At 34.9% G+C, this 25,705-nt stretch overlaps 2 protein-coding genes across 2 annotated transcripts in view; one reads left to right on the forward strand and one right to left on the reverse strand.

Moving 5' to 3' along the window:
- Positions 1-3,493: 3,493 nt before the first annotated feature.
- The window catches only part of bif (protein phosphatase 1-binding protein bifocal), a 62,550-nt gene continuing 40,338 nt past the window's right edge, over positions 3,494-25,705 (reverse strand). The window contains exons 3-4 of the mRNA XM_074183102.1: positions 7,015-7,135; positions 3,494-4,410 (exon numbers count right to left, since the gene is read on the reverse strand). Coding sequence (XP_074039203.1) covers positions 4,232-4,410; positions 7,015-7,135 — 300 coding nt within the window. The 3' untranslated portion in view covers positions 3,494-4,231. The remainder of the gene's footprint in view (positions 4,411-7,014; positions 7,136-25,705) is intronic.
- LOC141485694 (uncharacterized) lies at positions 14,164-15,232 on the forward strand. Its single transcript, XM_074182970.1, has 2 exons — positions 14,164-14,673; positions 14,726-15,232. The coding sequence occupies exons 1-2, from the start codon at positions 14,295-14,297 to the stop codon at positions 15,079-15,081; spliced, it is 735 nt and encodes a 244-aa protein (XP_074039071.1). The 5' UTR covers positions 14,164-14,294; the 3' UTR covers positions 15,082-15,232.

The raw sequence follows: 25,705 nt of genomic DNA on the forward strand, positions 1-25,705 counted from the left end.
GTAATGACAGTTGATGTTGCCAACATAAACTTGGTGTAATGGAGAGAAACCCTATATTTAAATGACTCAATTTTCATATTTAGCCGTTTTAAAAAATAAAAGATTGAAAATGGGTGAACATTCAAAAATAAAACACATTATATTATAATAAAAAAATTATTTATTTTTTCGTGCAAAATCAAACTGAAATACTTCACGTAAAACATGTATCAAAGATAAAACTAGCATGTCACTGTCAGTGGTGACAGTGACAGTGGTCAGAGTTCAGGTTAAGAGTCAGATGTCACTGATCACTGATGCCAGTTTGTGACAGGTTTCACTGTCCACTGTCTGTTATTTCTCTTTCTCTCTCTAGTTTGGGTGTTACTCAACTGTCAATTATCATTTCTCAACAGATAACAGATGTCTCTTAGCAATCTCAGCATACTTCTTCTCAAAATGGATGTGACCTGACCGCAGAAGTCATCTGTGACGTGACCTTGATTAGATTCAGGAAATGTAATGACTTTAGCTATATTTTGAAATGTACGTAATGATGTAATGATAGAAGTGAATTGTAATGAAATCATTACAATTGTAATGATCAGCACAACGCTGCCAGCGACCTGCCTAGGCCCGAGCGAGTGAAGATATCCCTGTACGCCGATGACACGGCTCTTCTCTCATCTTCCATGGGTCGAGAGCTCGGCGTCGTCTACATGCAACGTGCATTGGACGACCTTGAGCGCTGGTACCTCGATTGGAAGATCCGAGTAAACCCGGAAAAGACTCAGGCGATAACCATGGGAAGATTACTATCTTCTCCGGCCAGAAAAGTGAGAATCTCTGGAAGGCAGATTGACTGGCAAGCGTGGGTAAAGTACTTCGGCCTTCTAATGGACCGTAGGCTCACTTGGAACCCGCACATCATGTGCGTTAAGTCTAATATCGAGGGTCGGATAGCCAGTCTGTACCCTCTGATCAACAGAAAATCAAAAATGAGCACGAAGAACAAAATCATGATCTACAACACGATGTTCAAGCCTGTCATCATGTATGCTTCAGGCGTCTGGGGACAAGCGGCTCCGTCCAACATTTCCATTCTGGAAAGGTTGCAAAACAAGTTAATCAGGATAATTGTGAATGCTCCTTGGTTCGTGCGGAACGAAGCCATCCGCAGAGATTTGCAGCTGCCTCCATTCGGCAGTCCATCCAGTCGAGGAATGAGAGAGTTTTTGAAAGAACGGAAACTCATGAAAACCCGTTAGTTAGGGAAGCGACGGATTATGCTGTAGACGACCCCTCCCGATATAGAAGGCCCCGACACTCTGTCGAATGAGGCCCTCATGTCCCCCGTTAACGGATGAACAACTTTCTCATCCATCCCACCCCAGCCAGGTAGGGGTATCCCGTGAAGGGCGGCACTGATGTCTAAGGACTTCATGCCGTCATCTATCAGCTGTGTACCCATTGGTCCCTCTCAAGGCCAATAATCAGCCAAAAGGGTAGGGGAGCTGGTCTCCAAACCTGGATGAAATCAGGATGACTCGTCAGCTATCATTGACTTTAGGTCGATGATGGTCACTATCTTGCACTGACGAGTGGCTAATGAGCCTGAAACCGGTCTGCAAGCGTGCCCCTACCAAAATTGAAGGTTGACTCTTTTAGTTGTATTGCCAATTGCATATGCAGGAAATTTCGATTTGTTTACTGCCAGTCTTCAACCATAGCCCACTGACTAATAAGAAAATATAAAACAGTATTTCAAAATTTAATTCAAGCTAATCACGTGAAAGAGAAAAATTAGAAATATTTTCCAAAATATTTACTTCAGAGACACTACATAAAAATTGTATAGGATATACATAAGTTACATATTATACAATTTATATACAAGTCAATGACGTTTGGGATTATTTAAAGTTAGATAGTGAATAGTATTAGTTGAGTACCAAGAAAGTCTTTATTTTTTTTTCTAATATTCATGAATGTTAGCAGCATCCAATTTGTTGAAGATCTGTTGTCCAAATGGTTTTCAAAGTGCATAAAGTACGTACATTTGCCTTAATGATCCAGAATAATAATTTTTGTTCAACTAAAATTGAGAATTGATTTTGAAAACGTAAAGGCACAATTCCTTCATAAAAAGAGAAGAAAGAGCTGTTATTTCGAATTTTTTAAAATAATTTCTGCAGGATGAACAACTCTTCTGATCTCAAAGAATTCAAATGAAGTGGAACACCCCAGAAATATATTTCATATGGAGCCTAGACTCGATAAAAGCATTTGGCTTTGTTCTGTGTCCATCTGATCAGAGTGAATTTTGAAATTTAGTTTCCTGCCCAATGTATACTCCAAGAAACTCAATCACGTTGTTTTTGTGCATCATTTCTCTCTAATACCAGTCTCATGAGTTGGACAAGTTTTTGTCTATCATGAAAATTCAAGAATAAGTAATTCATGTTTGATAATAGTTGATTGCAAGAACTTTCATGTGGAATTTGACATTTGTGAAATACTAAAGAGAGGTGTCATCAGTATATAAGATGAGATGAGCTCCATTATGCGAATTAAGATCAGGAATGGTCCAATAACTGATCCTTGAGAGAACCCTGGGTCAATCAGTACAGTTTTGTATAATTTTCCAGGTAGTATGATAAAATGAGTTAGTACTTGTGTGTTCATTATAAAATCCTCTACAAAAGAGTTTTTTAGTGGCAATCACTTGAAAAAAACGACATTCAGATATACAATAAAAGAAATATCTTCAAAACTATCAAATATACATAAAATCAAAACTCTTCAATGATAGATAAAATTGAACTCAACCCCTTGAAGAAACTACATGAAAAGTCTCTTTATCACCTCTGAGGAAACATACAAAAAATAACTTTTTTTCCCATAGATTAATCTCTCGTAAAAATATACCCCTTTCAATTTAAGCAAGATTCTTTTGGCTGGGATTTGATTAAATAAGCGAATTAATGTCATTACGTACTGTCGTCCACTAGATTTAACTCTTTTGTGACAATCATAGTTTTATGAATGAATTAATTGCTTTATCTTGTTATGCTATCCAGATTGAGGCTGAGGAAGTAATAAGACAAGTGTTTTATTCCGAAACATCGATGTCCACCATTGAGGATGACAGTGTTCTATCTAAGTGAAATTTTACCTCTTTTTGGGTACAAACTGAATAGTGAGACAGTGAACATATGTTCGAGACGAGTGTACCAACATAAAAAAATCGTATCCCGCGAAATTCAAACATTCACTTTAATTTTTGAACATTCCATGTATAATTTCGTTACCTAACTTCAAGATAGGAGTTCATCACGTAATTATATTATCAAAAACATTTGTTGATTAGGGAAATTAATATCTTTTGTCAAATGATTTGCTTTCTGAAATTTTTCAAGGTTTTATTGTCCATAAACTTCAGCTATAGCTATAGACAGTTGTCAAGACTTCTAGAGGCTTGATCATTTTCACAGACAGGTAAAAACACTGAACATTTTTATGTATATCATATATTCAGTTTGAAGGAAACATAAGCAGGCTACATTTAAAAGAAGCAAAATGGGACGACTCGGCTGTGTTGGTCCTTTACATTATTCTTCGAATCACAGATTATCAATGACAAAATTGAATCCTAAAGCTAGAATAAAATGTAAAATGAAAATATACAATGAAAATGGATTTATCAGTACAATTAATTCTTATGAGATAGGCGCTTAGAATTATCAATTAAAATTACTTAAATAAAATATTAAAGCAGTTTCACAATTAGTTTTATAATAAAAAGAGTTTCTGTATCATTTCTCATTGTCCGTTGATCACAATAGAAAATCCATTATTTCTGCATTTTTCTGATCCTGTAAATATAGTTCAAAACATTTTCAAAAATTTCGGCATAATTTTTTTCTCAACATATTTATGACGCAGGTGAGGAGTTTAAAATAGAAAAAGAAGATGACTAGTAGAGAAAAGTGGATGGAAATTACGTAAAAAATCATGAGGTTGTACCTTTAAAATATTATTCGTTGCTAAAGTTTTCTGGGCCAACAAGTTGACTTTGCTTTTTTTTGGATAACGAACAGAAATCATACATAAACCCTTACATAACACACACTAACACAATGTAGATATAAATATACAAACTTGTAAACGTTTCCAAAAGATGTGATAGTTTTCAATACTGGAATGTGGCTGATGGAATTCAATATACAAATACTTTCAGTAAAAAATTGTGTTAAAAAAGTATATCTGCGTTAGTACCAGAGCTGAACGGCTTGGCTTCTTCCACTACTTCGAGAATATTTTCTACTTCAGTCACATCGGGCTTGACAGGAACAGCGAGTTGAACGGTTCTCGTTATACCGGGTTGGAATTCTCCAGCACTTTTTGGGGTATAGTTTGCTAGGGAAGATCCTGTAAATAAATAAATAATTTGGTATAATTCAAGGTATTTCGCTCAGTAACTTTACACCGGTCAAAATTGTCAGAAAGGAACACTTTAGGAAACGTTTCGTTCATAAAAAATTGAGTCTTCAGTTTTATATTCAACAATTATAAATGTCATAACTATATCTTTGATTTCTTTCTCATAAGGAAGGAAGCTTGAAAAAGTGTCCAACTTTCAGCAGTAAATAACAGTTCAAAAACCCTCCAGAATGGTTTTAGCATAGGCACAGGGTATGATATGAATTAAGCAGTTATTTACTGATTCAAGTATGCTGAGTTAGCAAATTTAATATATTCAATGATTAGAGTAGTTAGTGACAAGACCTCACATGTTTACGTAGTCCAACCAATTTCGTCAATATAACCTAAAATTATTGCTGTGGTAAAACGTGGAGAAATCGATTGAATTTTCTTATCAGCTTTAAATAACATTTTTTTTGTGATTTTTTAATAAATTGTGATACATTGTAAGCAATATATTCTTCATTAATTATTAACATGAATTTTTACATCTATTTTAAAACTGACATTTACTTTTATCATTTTGCTGTTCAAGAAATTTTGTTCTCTACTTTTTCAACTGCAATTTGTGCATTTTATTTATGTATTACTTCCTGAAATTTATACTGATCAAGCGTTAAGAAATGATAATCAAACAGTTGATTATCTATCTATCTATGAAACTTCGGTTTTTATTTTGAAAAGTGCGCCATAACGAGACGGATGTTCTTTCGTCCTTTTTTATTTCTCTATCCTATTCTGATAACTTTCAGCGCCTTTTTTGAAATTCACCCTGTTGCTACTGTAGCGCCACCCTTATTTAGTACATTTTAGCGGACACTTTTTCACACACAAAGACGGTTCTCCCTACTTCTACTCTCCATAATTTCGAGCAAGTGATGCCAATAGGTTTGTTCTGGTTTTACGAAATACAGGTTCTAGGACGTCAGAATCATGCGCAGTTGATACAGAGCGTTCTGGTTTATTGAGGATAATATCGTATTGATGAATCCTCTGTTCTGGTTCAGACTACGAAATGATCCTAAACTGTCTTGAACCGTCTCGAATCGTTCTTGCTCTCGAGGCTGAACTGTTGAGAACTGTTCACGTTGCTTATGCACATTCATATGGAAATTTGTCTCCTGTCACTATATAAATTGACAGTTTAAATTCCTCTCTCCCTTCTCTCTCTCTATACGATGGCTTCCCGTTCGGGCATATTTGGCCAGGCCCCTGCTGTCAATAATTGACAGGAGCTCCGTCATGGGATGCAACGGTATTACTTAAAGCAATGTTGCCGCCCTAAGTTTTTAATTCATCTTTTCTTTTTAAAAACACTTGATTTTTTACTAGTCGTCTTCTCCTCGGGAGACGTTCAGATTTTGAAATCCACATACATGGTCTTCTTCACGTGGGTATCCGAGCCATTACGGCCTGAATACCGGCGTGAATTAAGGGAGCCCTCACTTCATAACCCAAAAGGAAACCCCGCGACAGAACATGGCATCCGCTTACCACCAAAGTTCTTTTACAAAATGATTGTAATCAAATGTACAATACCACTCTAATCAGTAAAATGCTGACCCGTGATAAATATTTCATACTCCTTTCAGTGAAAACTATGAATTATTTCAAGTCTTGAATTGTACTATTTGTAAGATTATAAGTTGGATTGAAAAGTTCGTAAGCTGAAATTTCATCATCCAGAGGGCGATACAACGATTACAGAGGCCATACAATTTTTCGATACCATATTTGTAGTTCAATTTGTCTCAAGCCTCGAAATATGCCTCAGTTCCGACGTTTTCCTCTTTATCGACGCTGAATTTATTTCTAGCGATCATTCTCTTGAGGTCTGAGAAGAACAGAAAAAAGTGGCTGGGACCAGATCTGGAGAATACGGTGGATGCTGAAGCAATTCGAAGCCCAATTTATGCAATTTTGCCATCGTATCCGTTGATCCAGGACTTTTATGGTGGAACAGCTTAATACACTGCTAAGAATCATTAATTCGTTGTTGTTTTTGGTCGACTGTGAGCTCGCGCGGCATCCACCTTGAACAAAGCTTTAGTATACCCAAATATTTATGCACGTATCTTTAGATCCTCAGTTATCTCGATCAACTTCATAATACTGTCATTCAAAATTACATTGTGGAATTTTTTTCGCCAAAAAGCAATGCTTTATTCATATATGAAATTTCTTTTTATCAATTTTCTCCAAACTAATGAAAGCTGCTTCACTCAAAATGATTTATCCCACAAACTGATTGTCTGACAGTTGTGAAATTTTGTATTTGTCTTTTAGAGGTTAGGCTTAAGTAAAAATCATAGGGTTCTGATAGTGGACTGTGTACTGGCCTACAAACTTTTCAGCTTCTCTAGTATGTTTCTGAATAATACAGGAGAATTTTGACCGTAGGCATCTTGAGTTCGCATTATTAGAAAAAGTATACGTAGTATGAACAGTGTTTTCGTGTGTGCCCTTTATTCTCTCAATCAAAAAAGAAAGTATAATATTTGTATGATAATGAGTTTTGTAAACAAATAAAGTGAAACTATAGCAACTCACCACCAAGATTAGGAATTGTATGGCCAAGTTGAACTGGTGATTTCATAGAATCGTCCACCATTAACGAAGTTTCTGAGGGATACTCGTAGATTTCGGGTCCATCAACAAATGATATCCTCAACTAGAAAAAAAAAATCGAATTTGTATAACCATATTGGAAAACATATTGAATAGAACAAAAGTGTTTTGGAATGTTCTCATAGCGTTCATACCACTCAAGATTAGGTCCTTTCTTTTCAAGGATACTTTTGCCAGATAATGATTTCGTGTGGAGCATTAATTTTTTATTTTGCCAAGAATCATTTACCAACGCACATAGCAGTGATGATGTGCAGTAACAGCCGAAACGTCCGGGTCAGATGACGTCACACGCCGGACGAAATTATTTTGGTAGGCGCAACTTCGACTGCTCATAACTTTCTTATTTGTAGAGATATTTTGGTAATTCATTCACAGTGTTTGTTGTTCTACTTTACCAAAATTTGTATAACTAATATATAAGGAAAAAAATTAAAACTTCTCCGTTCAGTATATCGCAGTGATTAAATTGGGACATACTGTATAAATACATCATTTCAAATCCATGTTGATCGTGATGCGATTTGAACAAAGGATGTTTGGGATAATTATATATTCTGCTATAACATACAAATATACCGTTATTCAAACAAACGAGTCACAGAATTCATCAAACGACCGGAGGAGCGGGACTTTTTTTAGGCGTAAAAAATATAAATAAAGCATTTGCTATTGTTCCGCGATTTTATTTGGCCATTAAAAACGAACAATGTCATTGTCTTGATAATGACGTTATTATTGTTATTTCATCACAAGAAACAGCTTATTTGCGAATTATTTCTAGTGAAAGTCGCGGCAAGTTGAATATTCATTTGCTTTCTTAATATTCCGATCAGATATAGTATATGGAGGTACTGAATCTCAATATTATAGTTCTGTAATAGTGTATATTGAAAATAGCAAGAAAAGAATAGTTGGAAAATTGTTTAGGGGATTATATCTCATTAAAAAATAACCCTTCAATGTATGATTTCCACTTGACATTTTATAAGACCGCTACACGTGTTTCGCTATACAATAACATCTTCAGGCGTCACAATACAGTATGGTGACGCTCGATTTTGTGTCAATACAGTATTGTGACGCCCTAAAATGCGTCAATTAAGTATTGTAGCTCCCGAAGATGCGTTAATACATTATTGCGATGCCCGAAAATGCGCCCTTTCAGTACTGTGACATTCGAAGATGCGTCAATACAGTATTGTGACGCCCGAAAATGCATCGATACAGTATTGTGATCCCGAATGCATCCTTTCAGTATTGTGACGCCCGAAGATGCGTCAATACAGTATTGTAACGTCCGAAGACGCGTCAATACAGTATCTCCCCAAGATGCGTCAATACCGTATTGCGATGCCCGAAGATGCGTCAATACAGTATTGCGATCCCCGAAGATGCGTCCTTTCAGTATTGAGACGCCCGAAGATGCATCAATACAGTATTGTGGCGCCCCAAAAATGCGTCAATACAGTATTGTCAAACAGCATTTTCTTTTTCTTAAAATGGGCCGTCTTACCGGCATTTTCTTTTAGAACGTTCCAATAACGTTATGTTATATTCGCTGTTCACGGTTTTTTCCCTTTCAGAGACTCAACTTCAACTTAACTTTACGGTCATTGAAATTTATTTTGTGGACTTTTTAAAATGTTTTCTTTGGTAACAGCATCTTTGGGGCGACCATTGCATGCATAATCTTCGCTCTTTCGCCACGTTTAAACTTGGCAAACCACTTACTTCTAAGCGATTGATTTTCCTGGTGCACCGAATAATATTCATCAAGCAAAGCCTAGACTTCAATAGTATTTTTTTAGCCAAAAAGCAATGTTTTATCAACACACGAAATTCCATTCTGTCCATTTTCTTCAAACTAACAAAAGTTGCTCCACTCGAAATGTTCTATCCCACAAACTAATAATCCGACAGCTGGGAAATTTTTACACGTTTTTTGAAGGTTATTAGTAGTAGCCTTTGAATTTTTCAGCCCATCTAATATTCACAGCTAGACCCTCGTTTCAAAACACCACAAAACTGCTTTACGACTGAAACTCATATTTACATCTCATTTTCTTAAATATCAATGGGATCAAAGTTAAAGTAGCTACCTATCATGTTAATATTCACAGCATAACTTTATTTCGATAGCAAAGAATATGTTGGAAACCCAAAGACACCTCAATACATACCTGAACTGATTAATTTAAAAGAAATTTCCACAGGAATTTTCTCCTCGCCCGAGAATCATTTGAAATTCAAATCACTGAGTGAACTTTAAGTATATACTTAGCACTCATATGGAGATACATCGGGTTTTTTGTCTGGGGTCTCCTCTGTTATAGTCTATGAGCCTGTGTACGTTTTGATTCTGTAATTATGTTGATTCTTTCAATGTAAAACGCAGTATTGTTGTAGAAACATGAATGAGAAATTCAAAATTAAGGATCTATAAGAGTAGAAGAGAAATAGGGGTTTTCAATAGACTGAGGGACCTAGTGAAAAACGATGAAAATATATAGGCTGTTCACGTTAAGAAGAAAATGACCTCATTTTTGGTTATTTTGTTTATCCAACATAACAACGTTGAAATTCTCACTAAAATGCGTTCAATAGCAATAAAACTAGTAAAATTTCATTTTGTAAGTTCGTCAACTGGAAGTAAAATTTCAGACGTTGCCGAATCGAAAATACTTTTCTCAAACCACAATTGGTGAATTTTGTTGCAAAGTGAATGAGAATGTTATTTAAGCTGTGTGCCGCATTATTAGTAAATTTACCTTGTAGGAATAAACCACCACCTATATATGAAGCTGATACGCTTGCAGAAAAATATGGGCATCAAGTGCTTCGTCTTCCACTGTATCACTGCATGTTTAATCCCATCGAACATATTTGGGGATTAACAAAAAATTTCATAGGGATAATGTGGGAAGAGATGGCACTCAAGCTGACAAATCCTGGGCTATATAGATAAAGCTACATCAGATGAATGGGCTGAAACTATTGGACATACCGAACAAAACATTAAATTATATTGTGACAGAGAAGTTGTGTTTGACAGAGAAGATGTTCAGCCTCTCATAATAAATTTCGATTCCGATGATGACTATGATGATGAGTTGTATTTAAAAAATATATATAATTTAACGAATTTGAATAATATATTTATTTTTTCATTACCTACTCATTATAAAAAAAAGGTGAAGTGCCACTAGAATTGTATTTGATAATAATAATAATAATAAATCGACTTTGTTATTCAAAAATAAATTAGATGAACAGGCGGATTATCAGCATAAGCTGTTTTTCAAATCAACCTTACAAAAGTATAGAATAAAAAACTATAATAACAAGTATGAAATAGGAGATGAATTAACCAATACAATAATGAACACAATCATAAAAGCTTGATTACAATGAATAATAATAAGGGTTATGCAAAAATTGACATACAGAGCACCAATTACCAGGATTTAAGAAGTTTCAAGCGTAATGGCATTATCGTGTGAAGTCTGAAGTCACTTGGCAACTTATTATACAGTTTAGCGGAAATATAGGAAAAACTACTAGTAAAAAGTGCCGAGTTGTGTTTGGGAATGACCAAGACAGAGCCATTTCGAGTATAATGGTTGTTAGTCTGGGAAAAACTAACAAGTTTATCAATAAATAATCAAGTTTATTTGTTAATAGTAATTTATTTGTATTTGTGAAGATATGTAGAGTGCGTAGTTTTTCAAGCCTTAACCTTCCGGAGTCATCAAACCTACTACTGATGTGATCAAATTTACGTATACCAAAGGAAAATCTCAAACAAGAGTTTTGAATTCTTTGGAGGCGAAGAGAGTCGTATTGAGTAAGTGTAAGTCAATAGTAAGTAAGGTTAATAGCAATAAAACAAATCAACTACAAAAAAATTGGAAAGTTCGAAATGGTGCACATGTTGGCAACGCCGTAACTTGTCATATTGTGATGTCATTCTCTTCTTAACGTGAACAGCTTATATTACTAAACTCTGAAGAAGCTAAGGTATACTGAAACACGTGAAAGGGCTTGCCCAAATTTGTAAAAAATTTGTGAACGGTGTAATAATTACAATTCACTATTGAAGATCATCAAATGTGGCAATGTCGCAAAAATCCCAGTACCGAAAACTGAACTAGGTATGTTAATGCTGCAACAGCTGCAAACTTGAAATAAATGACAGCAAAGAACTTCACAATCAGAGAATTAGGGATAAAGTGATTGCCAATCCCAACGGGTCTAGATCTTTTTGGTCGGTAGCTAAAGCTGTTCATCAAAATTCTACAAAATCCATAATCCTGCCACTAATACAAGCGGATGGTTCAATTGCAACAACAGCCATAGAAAAAGCAAATTTACTAGCTGAACAATTTACGTCCCACTCTACAGTAGATTTTCTGAGAAAGGCACCATCCACTATTACCACACTAGAAATCACAATGCCGGAAATCACTTTTCGACAGCATCCAGTCAGGCGAATTTTGAAACAGTTCAATATCAACAAGGCGCCTGGCCCTGATGAAGTGCCCTTCATCGTACTTAAAAAGTGCGCCAATGAACTCGCACCAGTATTTTGCAGACTTTTCAACCTGTCTTACAAGAAAGGGGTTTTATCTTTCTGTTGGAAGATTGCTTGCATTCAGCCTATTTCCAAAAAGGGCAAGAAAAATCTTCCAAATAACTGTATCGAAAAGACCAATTACTCAATACTCTTCATTCAACAGTTTCAGAAATACGAAAAAGTGGTCCATCAATGTGCCGCTGAGATGACTATTCATGGTTTTCATAAGTAAAAAGTTACTCATTCACATGAGAATACACAAAAGAGAGAATGTCACAAATCCAAAAAGAAAAGCATCAGCAATTGACCACCCTGGCTCATTGACTAACGAAATTACTGGAAGCAAACAGACCGGTTGACATTGGCATCGCATGGCAAAACAAAAGAATTTCTGCAGTTTCAACGTTTTTGCAAGGAGTATACCAGTTTTTATTTTTCTCTATTTACTCGTACCACTTTGTGTTCACTAACAAGTTGCCTCTTGCATCGATTAGCCATTGTTCATCTACGTTCGTTGATTGAATTACTGATGCACCCGAATGCATATTATTCATCTATTGACAATTGTTACTTTTATTGAGATTAAATTTTTTCAACATACTCAATTGTTTAATCAATTGGTAGCATTTAATATGTCTCCAGATGACGATGATTTGTTATTTTAGTTGTGACCTACAAGTATGAACAAAACATATCTTCATGAAGATTGTATCTACGTTATTTTTATCGATCTCAATTGAATTATGATTGGTTACAGCAAGATTTACACGAATTCATTTGATTAAATAAACTTTACTTTAAAATATTTTCTTGAAGATAAAAGATTTTATTGATTGATTCGTCCGTTAGGTACTTGATGAAGGTCCATAATAATTTCATAAACTACACCTTAGGAAGATAATTTAAAATTCAAAAACAATATTTTGTGAAACCTACAAATTATTTTGCTAATATATACACAGATTCAGGAAAAAACATTATATGAGTGTAAAATTTCTGAATATTTAAAAAGGTATGACATTAATTTTTTAAATAGCATAATTTGAGGAGAAAAATCGTTGTTTCTAACTAATCGTTCTGAATATTTGGTTGTTTCAAAAGTTTCGTCCATTTTAATGTCACCTGTTTTAGCAGTTCCATATAATAAACATTCATTTTCACCGGATATCGCTTAAGTCATTTCCGTCAACTTTTCCCAGTCCCAACAAAACACAATTTTAAATTTTAATTGCATGAGATTTCAGTAGCTAGTTAATTAATCATTATGAGTTTAAGATGGTAATTTTATAAAAGCTAGCTATTGTTCCGTAAACACTGTTATTTGATACTTATTAATTAAGCAAAGTTTCGACTTGTACTATCTTTCAATTAATTCGCGAGTATTAGTAAATACATACTGAGAAATCAAACCGCTGATGATAAACGTAAGAATATATTGAGAATATCTTGGTGAGGAGGAAGTACATAATTCACCATTTTGTCTTCAGTTCTACTACACTAACCTTCGCGACGTTCGAAGATAATAAAGGATCTTTCATTAAACGATTCCTATCTTTAAATTTGAATAAAACAAAGTGTATGTGCCATTATGTGTAGAATATAACATCGTTCAAATGTCGGCCACGTTTTCTCTGGATGGAGCGCATCTGAAACGTCCAATTTTTTATGACTCTGCCGCATAAATCAGGGTGAATTTGACCTTAAGAACACCTCACAAGAGAAAGTGGTCACTTCATATCACCACCACGTCAGATGACCATGCCCTTTAATCGTTCGTGCAGAATATCCAATGTGACATGAGCTGTATGGCACATAACATCGTTCCGTTGAAACCACATGTCGTTGGTGTCCAGATCAACGAATTCAGATCGAAAGAAATATGGATCGATAAAGCCGCCAGCCCAAAATCCACACCAAACAGTAACTTTTTCGGGCTGCATTGAACCATTTGTTTGTGTTCTGTGTATCATTTTCCAACAACCAACCTCTTTGCACAAAATAAGAAATATAATAGACCGTATTAGTGAGTTCAAAAAGTGTCTGAGAACCTCCCATACGAAAATTTCAAACAAGTTAAGAGCATGTAACTAGTGATGTTACTTGCTTCGAGCAAGTCAAACTGTACCTCGCGACGAAACTCCTATTATGTCATGTAATAGGAGAAGCACTGGTCAAATGCGCCTTTAAGGAAGGAACAACCATAACCAGAAGAAGAAGAAGAAGAAAAAGAAGGGTCGGTTGCCAACTGCTCCAGAGTCACCTAGCGAACACACTTCATTGTCTATTGCCGTTTACCTTCGTCCTGTGTCAGTTGAATGGACGATCCCAGTGGCAGGACTCTGATAAGTAGAAATGTATTTTAGAATCGAAATGTGACGTCAAAGTCGAAATCTCGGTACTATGATGTCAATTTCTAAAGTAATCCCCCTTCCCCGTCAACGCCGATAGAATCGCTTCCAAACGAAATTCTAGAGCTTGCGATTTCTATGCTCGTATGTGTGACAGAAAGAGATAAGTAATAAATGAAGGATATAGGCAGATAGACTGTGGTATAGGTTATGGTGTGTCATAACTCAATTATTCAAAAAGTTAGTACCTAATAAGTTTTCATCATTATTTTAAAGAAATGGAAAAGAAAAATAAAATGCGAGTGACTCAAGATCACTGGCGAGTTTTTTTAGATTTCGCCGAAACTCACTCCGAAGTAGTCACCAACAAGTTCAGTTCCCATTTACAAGGAAAACAAAAAAATAAATTACTTTGGGAAAGACTGGCACTAAAATTAAATAGTTTAGGACAGGGCAAACGGTCTGTGGAAGAATGGAAAAAAACGCTGGCAGACTGGAAATCCAAAACAAAACTAAAAAGCAGTAAAAATGCCAAAAATTTAATTCAAACTGGTGGAGGGCCTTCATGTGTGGTACCGCTGACCTCTTTTGAAGAGAGATTACTGTCTCTCATGGGAAGAACTGGAACATTGGGGGATGGATCTGTGGCAGAGAAAGGTATGATACCACCAATATATAACTCTGAAATATAGGTAATAATTTTTTTTAGGAATCAAAAGGAAATTTTCTGAACCATTGGATAAACCTACTCTGGAAGTCGAGGATCCTTTTTTACTGCCTGAAGCAGATGAAACTAGTGAAGTAATTGTTGAGGAGTTTATGTTAGATGAACATAACTATTCAGAAGCTGCTAAAAGTTATTACTTAGAAACTGAGTTGCCTCACTCTGAAGAAGTTATTGGCACAAGTCAACCAAATATAGCAAATAGCTATTCAAACATAAAAAAAACAAAAGTTGAAAAAATGCACGAAGAAATATTAGATGTACTTCGGAACATTGAAAAGTCAATTGTTGCCGTATCTGTATCTTTGGGCAACATTGCTGACTCACTGAAGAAATGGTAGAATCAAAATGATGTAGTCATTTTTATTTTCAAGTACTGAGAATAAGTTTTTATTTGTGATATTTAAAGTGATAGTACTAGTTTTGTTTTTCTTTTTATATATTTTGTTTTATACTCTCTTTTTGAAACCAAATAAATTATTTTCTGATGTGTGTGTTTTTAAAACCTATGTCAATTTCAACTGAAATAAAATCAATGCCAACTTAAAATGTTTATTTGAAAGAAATATCATGTGAAATATTGTTCAATTATCAAATTTCTTCTATTGTCAGGATTCAAATTATCATCTAGATGAAGTGGTTGATTTGGAATGCCATTAATAAGGTCTGGAATTTCTATATTTCCAGCAATACACAAATTATGTAAAATTGCACAAGCTACTGCAATGTTGCCAACAAAATCTGGAGAGTAACGTAATTTTCTTTCGGACATCAAACACCTGAAACGTCCTTTCAAAACTCCATTGCATCGTTCAATGCAATTCCTTGCTGAAGCATGTCTTGCATTATATCTCTCTTCAGGACTATTGAAGGGTGGATTCAAAATTGGGGTCATGAGCCAAGGTTGCTGAGGATAACCAGAATCTCCTAACAACCAACTATGATGATCACCTGCAGCATAACATTGCCTAAGTTCATCTTGAATTATGGAGTTTCTCCAAATGAATGAATCATGGCAAGAACCTGGATATCTCGCATTAATATTGAGTATTCGCAAATTATAATCACAAATCTGAAACAGCTAGAATTGTAGAGAAAATTTACAATTTTTCGAAAAATACTTACAATTTGTACATTTTTTGAATGGTACCCTTTCCGATTCAAGTAATTGTGTTCCTCTTCTCGTGGTCTTATAATAGCTATATGAGTGCAATCTATTGCTCCTACAACTCCTGGAAATCCTGTGTGTTCCATAAATGTTTCTTTTATTTGATTTTTCAACTCATTGTTTTGAGGAAATTTAATAAATCTTTCTGAAAGTTGCTCAATGATTAATGAAGTTACTTCCTTGATACATTTAGTAACAGTTTGTTGAGCAATAGATAAATTGAAGGATTGTCCAATTACTCTTTGGTAACTGCCAGTTCCAAAAAAAACAAGGGCTGCAAATATTCTAATATTTGGATGTACTGCGTTATAACGTGTCGAGTGGTTCATATAGGGCGATATTTCTTGAATTAAAAAATGTACCATATCCTTTTTCAATCGAAAAAGTTTTACAAATTGTTCATCAACTAATTGGAATGGATCAGAGCCAAACCTCATCGTTCTTCTCTCTAAATGAAAATTTCTCAACACCATCCTTCGCTCTTCATCAACACATAAGTGGGGTAGCATCTTATCTTGTATATTGATAAAATATAAAACTCAAAAATCTTTCACCATTAACCTAACCTAACCTAACTTTCTTCTTCTACAAATCCTATATAAAGTATATTTTCATAAAAATAAAAAATTCCCCTAGAATTTGCCGGACTTTCCCGACAAGCAATTCTACATCGCAAAGCGATTTATGGGAGTGCCAAAATAGATTTCTACCATCACATTTTAGAAACGAATTGAAGCAATTCTAATTCGATAATTCTATTCATCAGAGTCCGAATGCAGGACCCTATTCAGTGTTGTACTATAAAATTTTCGGGTCTAAATCGACTGATATTTTTCTAGGCCTTTTTTGGAATAATTCAAAGGCGGAACAGAAAGAATTTTCGATTTTATAGATTTCTGGGTGTTCCCTGATATATGAATCGAAGTATTAAAGTTGACATGGACAAAAATAAAAAAATCCTAGGGAATTTTAAGTTTGTACGTTGTTTAATAGTGGTAATCCTGTCATGGAAAGAGAAATGAAAGTTTCTATGTTTTTTACCACTTTTATTTGTAACTAACGTTACTGCAGTTTTGTCCTAAACGGACATTTTCAAAATTATACAATAAACTGTAACGTTAGTTACAAATAAAATTGGTAAAAAACGTAGAAATTGTCATTTCTCTTTTCATTTTGATTTCCTACCACGTAGTAACGGCTACAACCATCAGTTTATTGTAATCCTGTCATTTTACCGTCACATGTCATATACCATATAACATTTCATTGTTGTATTCACTTATTGTTTATTGTATAATAAACCATCCAGTAGAACAGGATCGTTCTGATAGAAAAAGTCTAACCATCTTTGGAGTTCTGCAACTGAATGGTCTTCAATCAATAAATTGTCTTTCAATAGGGCACCTGGAACATCCTTTGGTAATAATAATGATATGGAAAAATATATTATACAACACCTACAGAATACACTATTGAAACGTAACTACTCGGCAAAAACAAACTGAACACTGAAATGCTGTTTGTGACAACAGGTAAACATATATAGATGACAGGTTTCGAACAATTGAACAACCTAAAAAGTAAAATTCCCTAGGAATTTTTATTTTTGTCCATAAAACTTCGATTCACATATCCGGGAACATCCAGGAATCTATAAAATTACAAATTCTATCTGTTCCTACTTTGAATTATTTCAAAAAAGGCCTAGAAAATGTCAGTCGATTTAGTCCCGAAAACTTTATAGTGGCAATACTGAATAGTGGTACTGGAATCGTCCATTTTGTACGGGTATAGGCTCGAGTCGTGACGCAGAATTCGCCTCGGATTCTCTTGCACACTCTCACAGGTTCGGTAGATAAAATCAATAGAGAGATCAGCTTACAAAACGACCTGTACAAAAAAAAAAGTTGAATTGATTTGAAAGCCGTTTTTACGGTATCCATAGCATTCATTTTCACTGCCCCAAAAGTTCAAGTCTTATAATGGATGTAAAGTGTGTTAAAACTCCGCTTACCAGACAGTTTACGATTTTTTAGTACATTATTTGTTTTTTTTTCTTCAAGAGAGAGTGATGTTTTATATCTTCCATTGATTGCCCGCGGTCTCTCGAAAAAAAAACTTTCCAAGTTCTATCATTTCACTACGCACAGCGGAGTGAAATATTCTCAAAATAAATAACTGTCAAAGGTCTGAAAAACATCTCCCATTGACCCAAACTTATGAATATTTCATAGACATATTGACTAGGAACGCGAGTAGTGTTCATGTTGAAATCAAGTTGTGTTCGTTACCGAATTAAAAAAAAATTGAACGTAAAAAAACTTGTTTATCTTGTTCACTACCAATCGAATTATGAGTTTTATGGAGCATGAATGTTTTATTTCTTTTCGAAATGATTGGCGATTAGCATTAATTACCTTCATTTTTATTTAATGTTTCATGTTGTTCATTACCCGTTAGCAATCTCGTAAAGTGGCATTTTCGTTTTAAGTAGTTCGTTTGGCAGTTTCATAAACTCTTGATTGACTGAAGTGTGATCATTTAGTTCCTTGATTTTGTGAAAAACATCCTATAAAACTCGAGAAAAATGTTTCGAATTATTTGAATTGGAAGCGTATATTTTTAGGAGAGATTAATATTTTTCTGGTCATCCGTATTATTTTAGAAAAGTGTTCCTTGTATCTTATTTGAATAGATCTTTTAGTCTGTTCATAATGTTTTACATCACAGTACCTAAATCAATTTAGTAAATTCCAGACTTTTCCGAATTATCGACTTTGTCCTTTGGATTTTCTAAAAGGCTCTGTAGTATAGGCATTGTTTTAAATACTACCTTCATACCTACTTCCTTGAAAATCTTTCCAAAGTTCTTCATATATTGGTGGTATAGAACTGAGATATATTTATCTTAGTTTTCCTCGTTTCTAAAAGTCGAGATTTCGTTCATGCTTAACCAAAACTTTTTCTTCCTTCCTCGAGAAACCGTTACTGACTGCTATTTCATGTATTGTCACTTTTTCTTTTGTAAAAACGTCAAAAGACGATGCACTAGAAAATTCAACTCAGTAGGTTTGTGCTGTCCACAGTGATGTGAACTGTTAGGAATACATCGTATTCTAGCTTTCCCCTTTGGCTCCTCATTAACAAAACGCAAAGAAATGGAAGTTGTCCCTCATTTTCTAACTCATACGTGAGTTTTGGTTTTCGCAAACCAAAGAAACGTCAAAGTATTTCCCTAGCATACGGCTGAGGTATGTGGATGATGTTTTTGCGATATTCGATAACAAAAAGTCGAATATTGAGGACTTTGTTTCTTTTTCAAATAACAGACATAATTATTTCAACACCTGTAACACAAATCTTCTCCATTTCAATGAATAATCACCATATTCGATAAGGATTAGGTGGTGGCCGGGTTTTATATTCTGATCAGCAGTTCTACGCAATAAAATGGTTCAAATATGCCAAGCATATGAATCACTTTGACCAATGACATTGACAGTTAAGACGAGAATCAGGATTGCCAACAATGAAACATAAAAACCTGTCACCACTTGATCTTCATGGCTCACGATCGATAAACAAAAGAACGATGAAATACATTACTCGTGTGTATCTATTTGAATGAAGTCTCAGATATTTCATTTATCTATTTTTTATACACTTTCTAGTAATGTAAAATAAGAAATCTTAATAGTGAATACCAACTCTTTTGCGAAGAAGTATTGCTCAACAATAATTAAACAAAAACTATTACCATAACCGCTAATACTTTGCTAACAGTGACGTTGAAAATCTCATTATCGGAATTAGAATTATTTGGCAGATATTTACCGATTTTGCAGCTTTGCGGTTTCACCGCGACGACGAAACTAGGCTACTCGTATCACATTTTAATAACAAGGTTATATCGGTAATTTTGCTTGAGGTTTTCGTCTATTTCGTTTGTTTTATGGAAATCGATTAGAAATGACTTGAGAACTAGGTTGATTCTGCGTTAGAAAAACGTCAAGCCAAATTAATTCTCAATAAAATTTTTTGAGAAGCCAAGTCGTGTGTGAAAAATAATCATTATTATGCCATTAACAAAAAAACGTTTCGACATAAGTGGGGTAATTATATTAATGACCTCGTCCTTTGATGTTGGATAAAACTGGCATATTTTATCGGGATGTAATCAAGGTTAATGCTTTGGGTTCAAATTGGATTGATAATTAATATATCATTTTTTTTTGTGATTATGATAACGTGTAATATGTAAGTTTATGGGTATCAATTTATGTGGCGTGAAATATGTATCGAAATATATCCAACAGATATTTAAACAAAAAGAAGAAACAATCAGAAATGGATTGAAATCTCAAGTTAGTTTTGATTCAGAAAAAAATTTGTGGATAAAATCTGAAAAATGGAACTTCCGTTTTTCCTCTGTTTTCATTGTTAGTTTCAAAAAACTAGAAAGATTACATTTTCATTTTGTTATCGAAACGAAAGCACACATTATGCGGGCTTCCGTCATAATGTGTTGAAAAAAAAATGAGTGCTTCGTATTGTAATTTTATCTAAAACGGTGCTTAGATGAGACGGCTTTTTGCGAAACCTCGAAGTACACCATTGAGGATGATAGTGTTCCATGTAAGCGACATTTTATAACAATACTCTTTCATATGCCACATTGTATAGCGTTCCTTTGAATGATATCTAGTTCAATTCCAAACAAATGAATGGCAAAATGTTCATGTGAAAGTAGTTGTTTCAGAAGGGTTTTTGTGCCAGTTTGAACTACATATCTTTTCAAAGAATTTTGTAATTTCAAAATCTCGATATTGAAGTCTAAATTTCGTATTTAAACCCGACATTTCGAGTTTAAACTCGTAATTTCGAAGTTAAAGTCGTAATTTCGAAATTGAAGTAGTAAGTTCGAGATCAAAGTCGTAAGTTCCAGATTGAATTCAAAATTTCGAGATTGAAGCAAGTCAAAATTTCTAGTTCGAAGTCGTGATTTCGAATTTGAAGTCGTAATTTCGAGAATAAAGTCGTAATTTCGAGATCGAAGTCGTGAGCTTCAGATAAAAGTCAAAATTTCGAATTTAAAGTCAAAATTTCGAGTTTGGAGTAAGTCAACATATTCAGTTTACAGTCGTAATTTTGAGTTTGAAGGCGTGCTTTCGAAATTAAAGTCGTAAGTTCAAGATTAAAGTCGTAAGTTCCAGATTAAAGTCGAAACTTTGAAATTAAAGCAAGTCAAAATTTCGAGTTTGAAGTCGTAATTTCAAAATTAAAGTCATACCCTCGAGATTGAAGCCGTAAGTTCCAGATCAAAGACGAAACTTCGAGTTTAAAGCAAGTCAAAATTTCGAGTTTAAAGTCGTAATTTCGAATTTGAAATCGTAATTTAGAGAATTAGGTCATAACTTCGAGATTAAAATAGTAAGTTCCAGACTAAAGTTGAAATTTCGAGTTTGAAGCAAGTCAACATTTCTAGTTTCAAGTCGTAATTTCGAGTTTAAAGTTCTGATTTCGAAATATTGAGTTTTATATTTCTACTGTGTCGTAGTTTTCTCACAGCCCCTTAAGACTCTTGAGAAATGATCCATCATAGAGATTAAAGTAGTAATTTGGAGTTTCAAGTCGTAATTTCGAAATTACAAGATTGAAGTCGAAATTTAGAGTTTTAAGTCGTAATTTCGAGTTTATAGTCGTAAGTTCGAGGTTGAAGTCAAAATTTCCAGTTTAAAGCAAATCAAAATTTCAAGTTTAAAATCGTGAAATTGAATTGAAAGTCGTGAGTTCCAATTTAAAGTCGTAATTTCGAATTTGAAGTCGATATTACGAGAAAAAAGTCGTAATTTCGTGATTAAAGTCATGAGTTCGAGTTTAAAGTATAAATTTTACGGAAGCGCAGAAGGGCCACATGATTTTATTATTTGTTTCTTGAAAATCCCTTGGATTTTCGACTTTAATCTCGAAAGTTCGACGTAAACTCGAAATTTCGAAATTTCAACTTCAATTTCGAAATTTCCTCTTGAAACTCGAATATTCGACTTTAATCTCAACTTTATTTTCTAGTTCAAAGACAAAATTTCGAGATTAAAGTCAAAATTTCGAGTAGAAAGTCGTATTTTGACTTTAATCTCGAAATTACGACTTTATTTTCGAAATTTCAACTTCAATTTCGAAATTTCCTCTTGAAACTCGAATATTCGACTTCAATCTCAACTTTATTTTCTAGTTCAAAGACAAAATTTCGAGATTAAAGTCGAAATTTCGAGTTGAAAGTCGTATTTTGACTTTGTCGAAATTACGACTTCATTTTTGAAATTTCAACTTCAATTTCGAAATTTCCTCTTGAAACTCGAATATTCGACTTTAATCTCAACTTTATTTTCTAGTTCAAAGACAAAATTTCGAGATTAAAGTCGAAATTTCGAGTAGAAAGTCGTATTTTGACTTTAATCTCGAAATTACGACTTTATTTTCGAAATTTCAACTTCAATTTCGAAATTTCCTCTTGAAACTCGAATATTCGTCTTTAATCTCAACTTTATTTTCTAGTTCAAAGACAAAATTTCGAGATTAAAGTCGAAATTTCGAGTTGAAAGTCGTATTTTGACTTCAATGTCGAAATTACGACTTCATTTTTGAAATTTCAACTTCAATTTCGAAATTTCCTCTTGAAACTCGAATATTCGACTTTAATCTCAACTTTATTTTCTAGTTCAAAGACAAAATTTCGAGATTAAAGTTGAAATTTCGAGTTGAAAGTCGTATTTTGACTTTAATCTCGAAATTACGACTTTATTTTCGAAATTTCAACTTCAATTTCGAAATTTCCTCTTGAAACTCGAATATTCGACTTTAATCTCAACTTTATTTTCTAGTTCAAAGACAAAAGTTCGAGATTAAAGTCGAAATTTCGAGTTGAAAGTCGTATTTTGACTTTAATCTCGAAATTACAATTTTATTTTTGAAATTTCAACTTCAATTTCGCAATTTCCTCTTGAAACTCGAATATTCGACTTTAATCTCAACTTTATTTTCTAGTTCAAAGACAAAATTTCGAGATTAAAGTCGAAATTTCGAGGTTTAAGTCAAAATGTCTAGTTTAAAATCGTAATTTTGAGTTTAAAGTTGTAATTTCGAAATTACGCGATTCAAGTCGTGATTTCCGAAAAACAAATGATAAAAATACGTGGCCCTTCTTTCTGAGCTTCCGTTCTAAGGGCTACCTTATGCATCGTGCATTTCTCACTATGTTCTTCAGATGACAATCCAATAAATACCATTAAAGCCGCACTCGCAGTCTGAAGAATTTGAACTCCGTAACGCTTCTACGGACCCGAGTGAACAGTTATGTACTTGCTTTTAATCTTATCGGTACCGTTCTTCATGATGCCATTTAAGTGACGCACCATCGTAGTCATGAAGAATTCCATTGGACCTTTTTTTTCCAGTACCAAGAAAAAATAAACTGAGCGCTTATTGTCTGTGGACGCTTCCAGCAAGCGAACTATCGATACGATCTGAAAAAATTGAAGATTCTATGTGAAGCAGTGCCAAGGTATCGATAGGAATTTTGCAGTAGAAGTCAGTCTAGTTCACAAGGCAGATAGTTCACAGTATCAAAAATATGGGTATATACTTTAGTTAAAGTAAGTTATCAAAAATACAATATGCTGAAAAAGTACTGTTGAAAAAACAATACAAATACATTGTTACGTCTGTTTGACTTTCGTAGCGGCTCGTAATACTCTCATATGTCATATTTGGACGCTTTCGTTCATTGGAGAACCTCGATACGGGTTGGTATGGTGACTATGTGATGGCATCACCCTCAGCGTCGGTTCATTGGGGTGCAGGCGATAACAACTCCCCTTTTCATGTTATTCCGTATCGAAACACCTACCTGCTTTATTCTAATGTAACTATCTGGGAGGATGACTGTCATTGTAAGCAGTAAATTTTTCTAGGTAGGCGATGACCAGTAGTTCACGGGATGCGGGTCACCAAGTGGCTTTCAACTTTTTGGTTACCAAGCAGGGGCTTTCACTGTAGCTGGGATTGCTATATCTACACAGCACCTGCTTGTTTGAAGCCTGTGTTTATTTTCTGTCTGACTACTTCTTTTTCAGCTGCCGAACTTGAGCCAGGGTCCTGTTCTGCTTGTCTCACATATCTCTGACGTATGCATTTGGTAGAACCTTCCATTGCTTCATCTGGGCTCCTCAATGACATACAACATGACATAGCCATAGGCACATAGAATACCACTGAGCCTAATACCTTTCGACACACATACTCAAAGACTGGAAATTGGCAATACTCCTTTCTTGAGTCAGCTTTGAACCAACCACCTTCGTGTAATTGTTTTTTGGTTGTATCAAATAGTTTTATACACCGTTTCAGTAATTCCAATAGATGTAATACAAGGGTATAGAATTTTCAACTCTACTTTGGTTGTACCATAGTTACTAATTACATATATACATTTTGGCACTTTTCCTTCGTTTTAAAAACTTTGTTTCACCGTCAAACGGACATTAGCCAATACCAGTATGGTAAATATGTACATATATTTCTCATTTTATCGTGAATATGCAAGATAACTCCTCTATTGACACGTCGGTGTTTATACGTATAGTGATAAGCGAAAAAGTGACTGACGAAGATAGAAGTCAAACAAGATAATGGACAATTCCTAGAGTGGTGATACAGGATTGTATATATTACGTTTCTGGAATTGAAATATTTACTTGCACGTCATAGTATCAAAACATTTAACCTAAAAACTGCATCCAACCAGATTTCTCATTCACACACTTCAAGCTTTCAGAACAACTATGCAAGTATGGCTATAATTTCAAATATTTTATCAAACAGAATATAGAAATGAAAAAGCCATTGAAACCAACAAAAAAAATCGACCAAGAACGTCAGTAGGACCGTATCGCTGTGCTCGTACAACAACAAATAAGAAACTCGCGTTCCCTGGAGCTTCAGCAGGTATTTTTTCTGACAGAGGAATCGTCTTACCTCGAACAACAGTTGTCAAAGTGAGAGGCATCGATTACGAAGTGTCCCATGTTGGCCTCTTTGTCGTCGCGGTACACGACGGGACTAGCTTGTACTGCTTCTCTTCTTTAGACTGTGTTATAGAAGAAACCAGTTCAATTCAAGTTAAATTGTAAAGCCTTGACAATCTTCAAATGCAATATGTGGATAACGGGAGGTTCTCAGAGCATTATTTGCTCCTAACCTAACCTAGCCTTTAGTTTTCGACGTAATCATTCCCCCTAATCTGTTTCTGAAGAGGAATACCTAAAGCGCTTCTCTAAAGCCTCTTTGACACGGGGAGTTTCTCTTGTTCCCGAGAGAGAGGAAGGCTCTTAGAGCCAAAATCCACCCACCGAGCTTCCAGACTGAGAGCGGGAGCCGCCACGTCTGGGGAGGCAAGAGCTCTCACGTTTTCTCCTCAAAATGCAAGAGAATGAGTGAGGGCTCCCAAAAGAAGAGTGAAAATTGCTCTCCCTCTCTTGCTCCACACTAGTCATCATGTCAGATTACGATGTGGAGCTATTTTGTTTCTGTAGAGTAGGGAGGGTGAGTGTAAGCCCACAGCAATTAGGCCACATCGTGTGACCCGTTGTACATCCTCCCGTGGAGTTGTCCCCCAGGTCATCGTCCATCCTGTCCCTTCCAGGCAGGTGTAGGCCAAGACTCGCCGAACACACACTCTCTTATTGACGATAACTCCGGGCACTCGCACAGGGCATGCTTGACAGTCTCATCTTCCTGTC

This window comes from Leptinotarsa decemlineata, unplaced genomic scaffold (genome assembly GCF_025532065.1).
Source record: "Leptinotarsa decemlineata unplaced genomic scaffold, Ldec_3_MD MMD2_tig00026330_RagTag_RagTag, whole genome shotgun sequence".
Lineage (NCBI taxonomy): Eukaryota > Metazoa > Arthropoda > Insecta > Coleoptera > Chrysomelidae > Leptinotarsa > Leptinotarsa decemlineata.

What these genes read in the sequence shown, in the direction of transcription:
- LOC141485694 (XM_074182970.1), top strand. Translation starts at nt 14,295, where the DNA reads ATGGAAAAGAAAAATAAAATGCGAGTGACTCAAGATCACTGGCGAGTT. An exon ending in TGGATCTGTGGCAGAGAAAG is followed by an intron (nt 14,674 to 14,725) that starts GTATGATACCAC and finishes AATTTTTTTTAG; the next exon opens with GAATCAAAAGGAAATTTTCT.